This window comes from Anser anser, assembly GCF_964211835.1.
Source record: "Anser anser genome assembly, chromosome: 3".
Classification (NCBI taxonomy): Eukaryota; Metazoa; Chordata; class Aves; order Anseriformes; family Anatidae; genus Anser; species Anser anser.
The window spans coordinates 72320847-72333774 of NC_139722.1; the positions used below are offsets into that span (position 1 = coordinate 72320847).

General features: G+C 39.8%; 1 protein-coding gene across 4 annotated transcripts in view; it reads right to left on the reverse strand.

The window, feature by feature from the left end:
* The window catches only part of UTRN (utrophin), a gene marked incomplete at its 3' end in the record, with an annotated part of 371669 nt that overhangs the window by 200569 nt on the left and 158172 nt on the right, over nucleotides 1-12928 (reverse strand). For all 4 annotated transcript variants that reach the window (XM_083828444.1, XM_083828443.1, XM_083828445.1 and 1 more), the window contains one exon: nucleotides 11033-11222. In XM_083828444.1, coding sequence (XP_083684570.1) covers nucleotides 11033-11222 — 190 coding nt within the window. The remainder of the gene's footprint in view (nucleotides 1-11032; nucleotides 11223-12928) is intronic.

A 12928-nucleotide genomic window follows, 5' to 3' on the forward strand; every position in this document is an offset into this window, starting at 1 on the left:
GCTTTCTGCAGCACAACACAGGACATCAATTATCAGGAATGCCCCTGACACCTTCCACCCACGTTCAATCACACAGCTGTGCGGTGCTGCTTAAGTTCCTTCAGAGCACAGAGCTTTGCAGCGAAGTGCACGAGGAGTGCCGGGCACGAAAACATCTCAGGGCAGCCAGAACCAAAGCAGTGGCTACAAAACACTACTACTTCCAGGGCTACTTGGGAAGGTAGTCTTGTAGCACCCTGACTTGGTTAAAAATAGAGGGGAAGGCAAAAGGGAGTGCAGATCTTCTGCAGTCACTGGTGACCAGCAGCTACAGTGGTATTTCCCCAGCTGCGCAGCGAGTGCAGTTTTCTTTAAAACATACTCAAGTGATCCGCGTGAGGTAGAAGGTAAGACAGACGGTCTGTGCTCATGACAGGAACCGGTGAAGCACGGTGCTGGTTCAGGCATCTGCTGCTTCACCACTTTGTGAACCTGGGCAGGGTGACTGAACCCTCAGGGAGAGAGGAAAAAAACTGCTCCCTGAAAAATGGCAGCAATCAAAAAGCACTGTGGTAAAATACTACGATAAGATGGTCTCATATATCAGATATTGATCCAGCTCCTGTAAACACGTGAAGTTCATGGAAGTCAGTTTTGCCATTAATCCTACATTCATGCCTTAATAGAACTACCCCATATTTTATATTTATTTTCATTCCTGTTGCAATACCAAAATATTTTCAGATCAAAAATCGCACTTGTCTTTAAATGTAAGAAGATTCCAAAAGGCTATGCTGAATTATCTTCCTTTTCTCCCTTCCAAAATACTGCTGAAATGCTATCAAAACAAGTTATATCCAAGAACTCATCTTCTCTCCTGTTAAGCTGCACTCTGCTCGCAAATAGGAATGATTGGTGCAGCAGTTAAAAAATCTGCGTTTATGAAGCTTTATGTCCTTTCTCACTTTGTTTCTCTTTGCTCATTTCTAGAGAAACCTTGTATGCACAGAGAGCACTGGAGAGCACAGTTCTGTCGGAAAAAAAATAACACTTTATAGGAAAGTACCCATTTGTTATACAGTTTCATTTGGCACTGGTCATAATTAGACAAATGGCAAAACAAAAAAATGTTACGTTTCAATCAGCCTCCCCACTCAATATGGGCACAACCTTTCACTGAAAGGGGCCAGTGGCACGTTCTGCGCTTTGGGGCAATTGAAAATGGCGCCTGAAAATGCAAAAGTATGTACTGGACGGGGAAGGCAGGTAAGATTACAGCAAGTTTTACATGATATTAAAATGCTTTCTCATCATAACCACAAAGTTCAGATGCACACCAAATGCCCGCCTGTACAATACTGTTCCCCCTCTGAAGGTACACTACAGCAAAAGGATCCTCTCTCAAAGGGACACATGTTATGGCTGGAGAGCAGAACCCCAGCAGACCCAGACTCAGATCAGATCTCAGCAGAGCAGTAAGCATTTTTCACTTGGGGCAGGTATGTGAAGTTCCTTTTGATAGGCAGTAGGCAGTCATCAGAGCCAAAAACTGCCGCACTACAGTTCTGACTATTTTAGCCTTCCCACACACAGTAGTAGGTCACTAGCACAGAACCTCACGGAAAACAGCAGGCTGGAAGACCTGTGGAGGTCACAGCGCCAAACCTCTTGCCAATGGCAGGAGCCAATTTCAAAGCGCAATCTGGCTGCTCAGGACCTCATCCATTGCACTTTTGAATACCTCTAGAGATGGAAATAAATACAACAGCCTCTCTGGGCAGCCTGCTCAAGTGCAATTTGTCCTATCCTCAGGAGGCAGAAGGGTCTCAAGTCTCTCTAGTTTAAACAAAACTAGAAAATATTCAGATCTCTCCGAAATTCCAAAGGGAATTAAAGCATAACATGTTAACAGTTGATACCAACAGAGAAATAATTTCCACTAGACTATGTTTTCAGAACAGCTTTTATATTTCCTACTTGAATTTCATTCGTTGCTGTTATTTTTAATTTTTCCATCTTTTGTTTGATCCACTGATGTTTAAAGGTCTTCCAGTGCAGCATCAATATACTTTTACTTCTTCTGTCATTAAACTGAAAGCAGCCTCAAGAAAATTAGTACACTAAGAACTACAGCAATAGCTCCTGCCAATGTGCAGCAGCTTACTATATAAAACTTCTGTCTAGTTTTCAACCTAACAAAGAATTTATGTCAAAACAGTGTTCTTTTCTGAACTACACTAAACAGTAATACACAATATCAAATGTTTTCTTTTATATCCTTCCCAAAATTAATACCAATATTTCCCTTTCTGCATACAGCAAAAGGGGGGTTTGCTGGTCTCCTTTTATAAACACATTCTCTTACTATTCCATAGCAGGAAATGAGAGAATTGCATTTTAAACTACGTATTCATTAGAAACCCCTCCAAGACGCATGTTTCGGAAACATCATTTCTCTTTACAGCTGAGGAAGTCAGTACTTCACCTGAGTTGCTATTTATCACTTCCAGAGTGAAGACTCATGTTGGATCTAGTTTAAAATTTCAAGCACTTTGTATGAAGGTTTTCTGTTTGTTTGTTTTCTAAGTAGTGCTCTACTCAGGAAGTCACCACGAAAGAAATGAGAAAATACATAGCTACCAGCTATGTTTCTCAGTCTGTCCTCCAGTGGATGAATGCGCCAGTCCCTGAATGTTAGCAGTATATTTCAAAAATAACACAGTCGAGCTCTACCACCAGGATACATATTTCAAGTTAATCATTTACCTGTCTGACAGAGAAACACTATTCTTTCACTTCTGTCAAGGAAATTTGAGAAAGCTTCTTAGTTTTCTACTTCACTTTCATATGTAGTATTTTAGTTCCAGTCTCCCAGAATAGATATATACCTTTGTACCTTGCAAGATTTGTAACTTGCCATGAGTTCTTCTGTTCCCAATAAAAATCCAAATTCATTCTTGTCCAAGCCATTTGGATATATCTAATGGAAGATATGCTTTAGGGAACAATCACACATAAACAAGAACAGAGACCAGATGACAACCCCTACAAAATATTTTTCTGGTTGTTTCCTTTGAGCATCAAAATATTACAAGAGTTATGAGACAAAGCTGCTAACAATAAAGCAAAAACGATTATGTATTGTCCTGACAACACGTCGCCAAATATACAAATACAGCACTAATTTCAGTGTCAAAGAATCAAATATCAATACCAGTGAAAAGAAGTTACATCTGCCAAAACTTACCTTGGTATGAAGGAATTACTGAAAGAAAAAGCAGCAGAAGCAGTAATACCCTAAACCTTGGATTTCTTGCTTTTCAGCAATACTGCAATGCCATATCACCAAAATATTTCTGTTCCTCCTTATAAGAAATTTGCCACATGAAGACTATGAATGCTGAGAGTTACTATTATATGAATCTGCTAATGAAAGGAACAATTTTGAATATATTCAGTAGTTTAATAATAAAGCCTACAGAAGTCTGTTCTTTTATAAATAGTGTGCTTAAAAATAGACAAACACTAACTTCAAGAATTTGCTTTAAATATTTCATTGGCACTTTTTTAAATGTTTATTTCATTGACATGCTGTTAGCTTCAGAAGACACTTTGCATCAAACATTTAGATACTAGTTTATGAAACAATAAGGCATTTCCTCTGTAGTAAATAGCTTCTCTTAGGCAGAACTGAACTATATTTGTGTACCCACAGAGTTCGCACAACATATGAAAACTTGTGAAATGAAGAAGACAGAAGTATATAGAACACTACCAGAAATCCTTACTGGCCCTCTATCAGGTTTGCTTTTAATCTGTAATTTCTGTAGCATTTTTTCATCTAAGCATTAACATTTCCATCACCAGACTCCCATATATCACTGCCTTACATTGACACCTGCTGGAAGTGACTGGGATTGTAAAACAGTCCTTTTTCCCCAGTCAGTATCTGATTTAACTCCACAGGCAGACCAACAACAATTCTACTTTCAGTAAGCTGCGCCTAACACACCTGAGAAAACAGCAGCAGGACTTTTTAAGGGGAGGGGAAAAAAAAAAAAACACAAAAACATACAATGTGTAATTTAGCTACGCTAAAATGCCTGAGGCTATTGCTGCGTGGAATCATAAAATATACTTTATTAACAGCTTTTGAGAAGCATTTTGCTACCCCTTGGGAAGGTTTAAACTCAAGTTAGGTCTCCAACCATTTATTAGGCTCTCATTCCAATTAGCAAATAATTTTTACTGCAAGTCACTAAACAGTTCTTGTTTGACAAACATTGTTATAAACAAGTTTACATACAAAAATGTGACTGAACAGGTTTTAAAGCACTGTTACTTTCCTAGCCTTTATGAGAAGACAATCAAAAAGCATGCCTTTACATTAAGTAAATAAAAAGTTGTGTTATTCACAAAAGCAAGCAGAGCTCTTCAATGATAGACGAGAGTAACTGAGGCGTGCCTGTTACAATAGCTTGTATGCACACAAACTACTCTCTGTTGTTCTTCATAATGAAGAAACACCTCTACAGCTTTGTAAACAGAAGCACACTGAAATACCCATGTGAAAATGCCATGCTGTTCCCTATATGCCACAACTTCTACGAACTTCACTGTTACGAACCAGACACTGCATTACATCCTCTTCGTACTTCCAAGCTCTAACCTAAAGGTGAGATCTCTTTTACTTTATGTAGATTTTGTATTTCTCATAACACATGTTTCTCATAAAATGCATATCGGATTGAAGCAAACATGATGAGTTACAGTGGCTTTGCTTTATCACTGGAACAAGAATTGGCTTCCTAAGTGTGTTTGTGCACGTTGGTCCCACTTTGTATGCAAACTCAGACAGACTTTCACCAAAAAACACAGGCAGCTTTAAAGTATCACAGGCAGCGAGAATGAAAAACAAGTTCAAAAGCAGCTGAATAGAATTTATATACGGTTATGTCAGTACACAGCTGAAGGCCTCTCCAATCTTGTATTCAGCCAAAGTTACAAAGCAGGACCCTTGCATTAAAGTCCAACAGCACCCCATGGTACGACCACTCCTCGCAGGAACACCGTGGCAGTATTCACTCATTGACTTCACATACCACAGTTGATTTTTACCTTTTTGTTTTAATCTGGTGAGTGATTAACATGCTTAAAAAGCTTATTTTTACTGGGTAGCTTAGATCATTACCACAGTACTGAAGTTCTCAAGCACTGCACCTGTGCAAAACCAACGACACATGAACAGTCTTGTGGAAGCAGTCAGCCACCAAAACAGGTAACGGCAAAAATACCCATGTGAGCGGCAGTCTGGGTCAACATGCTTTTTGGGCAACTTTTCCTTTCCCTTTGTATGCCCCCCACAAAAGAACTCTATAGATACTGGAGGTGAAGTCAAAATTTCGTAGCTGCATATTATGTATTATGAGCCTGCTGAACTCATTCCTGATGAAAAGTTTCATTAAGCTCAGAAGCAAAAACACCGGGCATTATCATTATATAATGCAGTTCCTCTACATAATGGGTACCTTGGAGTTAAATCACTGCATTTATCAAGAATTAACCAACTCCTTTGGAAAAGATGTGGTAGCAGTTTACAGAAGATAACTGAACGTTAACAGTTTCCTTCCAGACATGTAAATGGTAAACAACATAGCACTTTTTTTCTTAACTGTATTACTAATTGACAAGCACTTCTTTGTTTTTTAATAACATTCTTTAACAAAGCTTGCACATGAGAACATGGCTTTAAAAACACACTATATAGCTTAAGGTACTTTTGACACTCATTCCATTCTGACTTCTTTTTTCTTTTTATCTCAAAAAAAGATAAAAGAGAGAAAAGCATTAGATGCTCTCAAGATTCAGGTCTTGCATTTCTTACCTTACACAGCTTCTGGTAACGTGGAGAAGAAACTGCCATCCTCTGTAAACGATGCAACAACACCACAACTTTCTGCAGAGACGTTCTCACCACAGCCATCATTTTAAGTTTGCCACACTTCTGAAGACACCTCAGAATTTGCATTATAAATGAAGAGCAACTATCATTTCCTCCCGGTCACTGGACAATGATTTGCCAGCTTTCTGAGCATGCTCTCTTCCAGGACTGCTTTTGAGAGCTACAGGCTTTATACGTTTCAAAGGCAAAGGAGGTTGATACACCGTAAGTTTCTCTCACAAAATAACCACGAGAAGCAAATGCAAAAAAAAATAAATAAAATTCTTCACAGCTCCTTCTAACCGGTATTGCTCAGCTCTGCCCGTGCAGAGAGTAAATGAAGTTGTTGAGCAGCCGAGTATCTGCCACCATTCAGGAGTGCACTAAATAGCCAGGAAAGGTTATTAATTTAAGCATGAAAGCTGTGGAAACAAAATAGGAATTCCTTCAGGAAGACAGCTCCCGTGTACCACCACGGTTGTTCTCCTTCAGTAGCTGCTTTCGATCGGCAGACTGAGCATTTGCTCCCTCACTCTGGCAAAGGATGCTCTCGCTCTCAGACTGAACGCAGCAGCTCTGGCAGAGCTGTAGTGAGTGAATAACAGACTGTGTTATAAATCTTCCGAGAGGAGCAGAGGGATACCTGCCCTAATTATATCAGCCATACGCTAAAGGCTAATAAATCACACGGGCGCTTCTCAAAACTAGATTATCCAATACAAAAGGAAAAACTGCAGGGGGTAAACCTCTCTACTAGGAAAACTTGCTTAGAGCTAATTTAGTCAAAGAGATCTCAAAGGATTCTCACTCACATCAGAAAGTAGGAATGGTTTTCAGGAGCCGTTTCCAATTTAAGTCTTTCCCTGAATGGCTCATTAGGACAAGAAAGAAGGGTTTTGCCAAACTGAAAGCGTACGGTCATGCCACCACCCTGTTTCTAGCCAGCCTTGATTCCGAAGAGCTAACACCACGTTCATGTTTTTCCCATGACATAGCAGAATTATTTAAGCCATCTAAGGATGGCAGCAGGACATCCGAGAGCATGGAAGCGTTTTGCTACCATCAAGGCACTCCCAGTGCAACACAGCCAGCATGCCCCTAGGTGTGGCGACACTGCAGCACAACCAGAGGCAGCTATTCCTTGCGCCTTCCGGAGGTGGTACGATCCATCTGCTTACATCTGTGTTGGAGGGGCTGCTGGGGCAAATGTTCGGGGAAGGCCACCATCAACACCGCAGGTGGCGGAACAGAGAGTAAGCAGAGGATGACTGTCTCAATACAGATTAGATGCCACAGTATCAGGGAAGACTGATCAAAACCGTATCATCTTCTCAAGCCCATCTAGAAAGTACAGTTCCCTCAGGAAGGAAGAATTCACCACAAACTGATATGCGCATTGATATAGCTTCTACCAAACAAGATCCAAAAGGGAAAACAAATGAAGAAAACAACACCAAGTCTGATACACGCTCTCTGTAATAAAACCAAAAAATCAATTAATGAAAAAAATTCCCCCAGAGTAAGTTACATCAACATGTATCAAGAAGAATAGGAAATTATGTGTATTCTCAGCCTGGGGCTTTGACTGTCTTTCCCCTCTCTTGGGGTTATTAACAGATCTGTAACATCAGTCTTTCTGGACAGATAGGAAGGGAGCTATGAGATGAGAAATACTAAAAAAAATATATATAAAAATAGAAAACAACTTTTTTCTACAAGATAGATCACCGTATGGAAGAAGATGCAAACCATTATTTCCATGAGAATTAAAGATACTGTACAATACAAAGACTGTGATAATTCTTACTGCAAGCTTATTTAATAGTTTCAGTTGAATAAAGATCTAAATGTAATTCATCTGTTTACTCCTAAGTTAAATTACTCTAAACTCAAAGCATATCACATTTCAAAGCATATCACATTTTTGTCTCAATTTGGAATCTGAAGACACTATTACAAGTATTACAAGTAACTGTACTTTGTACTGTGTACGTTGCCACATGAACACGTACACACACTTCAAGCACATCAGTCAGCACGGTGCGGAGGCACCAAGTGAAGGCAGCATTGAGTCTGACAAGTTCATGGGACCCTGGGAACTTCACAGCTTCAGTGCCTGTGCTTTACATGCTGGTATGCCTCTTCTCAGGCACTTCCCAGCCGAAAGGATGAGTGCTGGGCACAGGTTTTTCATACAGGACAGATTTAAAAACTGTTCCCATCCACTTCAGTTAACATACCTTTTCATCCTGATATTTATTTATTTTTAAGAACTGAATCAGTATTTCTAACAGTCTACACCAACTTGTTTTTCATGTTTTCTTCTGTCATGTCTCAGTTCTGTTCCTGATCCCCCCAGCACCACTGCCACCATTATTTTGATGTAACCGAGTGTTCATTCAGCTCTGGTTTTAGAAATTTACAACTATTCCCCCATTCTGTCTTGCTCCTGCCTTACACCTGCTCTCCTCCATCACCACAAGTCTGTTACTTTAGCTTTTCAGCTCTAGCCTAGCATCATTAGCTGATACACTGCTAATAAACTTTTTTTTTTTTTTTTGAAGAAACCTGTGAAGCAGCACAGGTCCCAGAACACTGAAGCATTCAGAAATAAGTTTGCAGGGGCTCACAACTCTTCGTAAAAGTGTCCACAACCCACACCTGCTCTATTGTTTCAGTTCTGCTTTTTTTCCTTTCCAGCTAGCATACCAGTTCAAATCATAGCGAGACAAGCACAGCCCATGACTAGTAAGTTAAAACCAACAAGACAATAAAACAAGTTATTCTGAACACCTTCACAATGGTAGGCACAGACCTTTACTCACATTGTCCCAGTGTTATTTCTATTTCCTAGCTCATTTTCAGCATCTTGTTTCAAGTTAGGTTTTAACCTCTTTCAGGTGATTGCTGAACATTTTGGATAGTGACCAACACAAACTGGGGTGTTTAGGCTCTAACTTAAAAGGAAAGCCTTCTGCAACATTATGATACTGACGGAATGAATTAAAAAGACTGATGCTATAACTGAACTTCCTCCCTTTCAAAAAAAAATAAATATCATTACCTCCTGCCTCACTCATGTTGGGATTATTTGTACAGTACTGTTGTAATGGAAGTCAGAAGAAGGCTTCAACAGACCCCAGATCACTGACTCCACTACTGAGCGATGAGCTGCAGCCAAATAAGTTAGCCCTACAATGTAATGGAAGACGGTTCCAACCCCCACTGCTCCACACACACTCTAGTTTAGCAGATCATCTAATTTTGAAAATGCATGACTTATAACAGGAAAAAATCATATTTTGTCTGCTTTCAGCTGTATTTCACCTACAATTTACCATACCCTAAGCTCACAGTGAACTTTAACTCAGTGCATAGGTCCTGTGGGCAGAGGCACATAGAACAGAGAAAGTTACAAGTCCTGCACTCTTATAACCATTCAGAAGAAATGCTTCTTCACATATTCAGCAAACTACAAAGAGAACAATGTTATTTTGTACCACTCAACAGGAGGAAATGATCTTTGTTTAACCAGATATTAACCTTAAGACCTTGGAAGGAAGAGGGCTGGATTTATTTATTTTATAAGGTGTACCTTGCTGTAGCAAGAAGTTACAGCTTCATTTTATTTTAAGAGTTCATTTCAACAAATATTTAAAAACAGACATGTTGATTTTGGAGTGTTTACCAGTGACATGAGGTGAATGTTTCAGTTGTATTTAATGCGACACTGAAAATTAGTAGAGGAAGAGAGTTCATTTCAGAAGCCATTACGCTACCACAGTCTTTGACGTGCGCTCTTCTTAACTGCCTTCAGTAGTTGGAAGAAGTTCAAAATACTATGTAAAGCTATGGCTAAGTTGAGTATACTTCATCTGCACGGTGAACAGAAGCAAACAGTCATAGACAAAGGCAGATAATATCAGCTAAGAGGATGTTGAAGAAGGGGAGGCCATGCCCAAGCACCTCCATCTGCCTTGTAACCTGCCAGTGGTCACAAGCCAGGACAAGGGGCATGGATCAAGAGCTGGTGATGGACCTGCCCGCACAGCAAGCAGTCTCGTCCAGCACTACTCCCCTCACATGAAACTACTCCGGCAATTTTAACCAGACTGCAGCACAACGAAGGAGAGTGAACAATCTTCCATGCGCAGGGTACTTCGCAGCTGTATATAGCCAACCAGAGTAAATTGCAAAATAACAGCTTTATCTTGGTGTCAGAGAGACATCTCTACAGATGAGTTCCCCGACTGACCATAATCATATAAATGTTGTTGACTGACATGTCATCTTGCAGGGACACAAGCCTCCACAATATACCATTCTCTTCTTTATGATTACAATGAGTAGTTTGCTACAAGATACTTTAAACTGTCTTGTTTCACTTAATTTCAATGCAGGTATGTTCAGATTAAGAACACTACTGATAGCAGCAGCTTTTTTTTTTTTTCCCCCTATTATGAGCTGTTCAAACTCCATGAATTTAGACCACAGAATATACTACTCCGAACACAGAGCATGGGATTTCATAGCTGGTCTAGCCTCCCAGTTTTGTGCATGCCAAAATATCTATGCTAAATAAGGAAAACTAATTGAAGGAAAAAATATATTAAAACATTCAGGAGAGAGATGACACACGAAAGCATTCATATCAGATAGACTGGACAACAGAAATTCGTGCTTCATAGAAGCACAAAATACTGTGATGCTCATTTTTTTTTCCCCAACACAGGCCAATACAATAATATTAAGAAAAGCTGTCAGGTCTCCACTTTTTATTCCTGTTTTCCCTCAATACATTGTACCCTTAATGAAGGCTGAACCCATCTCCTCTCTCTCCCTCCTACGCCTTCTCCCTCCCACACTTCCTGAATACAGTCACCATCCAAGGACATTTAAGAGCCCTGAGTGCCACAAATGTTCTCAAAATACACGTTTCAAACCTTAGAGAAAAAAACTTGCTTCCTTCACACACTTGACTTCTAAGATACTGTTTTTAAGAACCTTCCAATAGGCTAGTTTCCCCTCTCCAGTAGGTGAAACTAGCTTTCCTTTATAACACTTGCCATTAAGGAAAAGCACAAATAACAGAAACGCTGTTTAGTTTCTCACCTGCATCTGCTTTCTGAGTTCCTTTACACAGGCACTGTCCTGAGCAGTGTTCTCACGCTGGGATGCATCTGCGAGAACATTAACTGTCGTCTCTGCCTCTTGAAGCCACTTGAGGAGGCTTTCCAGATCCTTGTGTGAGGCCTGCACCATCTTCAGCTCTGTCTCCAAGAAATTCTGCCTATCAACGGCTCTGAAAACAAAACAACAGGCGTCAGATGTTCCCCCAGTATTATACACATCAAAATGAAACTACTAAAAGATAACCTGAAACTTCTCTTTATGAAGAAACTATACATCTGCAGCAGCTTGTTTTATTATTATTTATACCTCCGTTCATTTTATTTTATACCACTCTGATCATTATGACTATGAACAGATGTTTTGAGATTGTTTTGTATTTCACAGCACTTTGAAAGAACACATGTGGAAGAAACAAAGTTATCTCCTTTTTGAGCATTATCATCACAGGCTTATGCTACCCCAACCAGTAGAATTTATTCCCATATATGAAAAGTGCAAATGCTTTTCCTCATCAACAAAAATCACGTGGAGTAGAAACACTGAGGGCTTGGGGGAATTTTCTTCTATGGTGAGCAGAAACATGCCCTTCAATTAGTGTCTACTGCAAGAGTTAAAGTGCTGAGGGTGGAAAGCCAAATACCTAGTCCTCTCCGCTAAAAGGCAAGACTTTTGACACTATGACTCAGAGTAACACCTTACTGTCGTAACGGTCAACCCATACCGAACATACTTAAATAAAAGACTGACAGAGGGGTGTCCAAATTTTTAACTTATCCAAAAGATCTCCAGTTCTACAAACATAGAATTGTTTTTGGTTGTAACAGGATTTTTTCACATCCAAGGAATTTGTTCAAAACCCATAGATTATAGGTAAGCAACTTCAACAGATCTCCTAAAAAAAAAGATCAGATTGTATGGCTGCATAACAGAACTGTTTCCTTGTCATTGAAATGAAACACAGATTGAAAACTGCAATAGTCAGCAATTTTAAAAGCTCTGATTAACAAAGTTTCTTGAAGCGTGACAAGCTGAATTTCATCCCGTTATTCCGCAGCATCCCTTCTCCCACAGTGAGGAGAAAGGAAACAACCCGTCCCACCAGCACAGTGTACAGAAATCCCTGCCAGGGCTACAACCTACAATACTGCTGCTATCTAAGTAGGAAGTTCAATTTTATTTCCACATCAAACACCAATCATGTTGTAAGTTTTCAAGGGTAAAGTGAAACATTTCAAGCAAGACAAGGCCAAAACACTCATTATTTGATATTTTTGCATTAGGTGAAAACCTTTCTCCAGAAAGGCCCATCAAACATGGGTGTATTCTGCTTCCTCCTCGTTTCCCTAGGCTTTCTTTCCTCCTTGCAACACTGTGGGGAAACAGTCCTGCTCAGCAGTATTACAGAATCACTATATTTAGAATCCTGAAATCCAACACTAGCTAAAATATTCTTTTTAAAGAAGCTGCAGATGTTTGGTACCATTCAGGATGAAGTTTCAAAGCAGGTACTCTAGCACATCAGGAAACACAGATGCAAGGAAAAGTTATTTTCCTTCAAGGGCAGCAAGAACATCTGATGCAAACTCCGTTCTGCCAGGCTTATGTTCCTAAATATTAGCATAACCAACTGAATTTTCTAGACTACCTGCAGTAAGATAAGTCACATCCTCAGCATTAGGAGCTTAGGTCTTACGTCACTTGTTAACAATTGCTTTATTCAAAATGAGATTTTGTGTATCATTCTTGACTTCATGCCTCCCCAAGTCTGGCTACTAGCAAATGAGTAGCAGGGCAAGAAGTCTTCATTCTCACTTCTGAAGCTTTGGCATGCTCTGCCAACTCTTGAGGAAAAATACTAAATAGCACGCCAGGGAC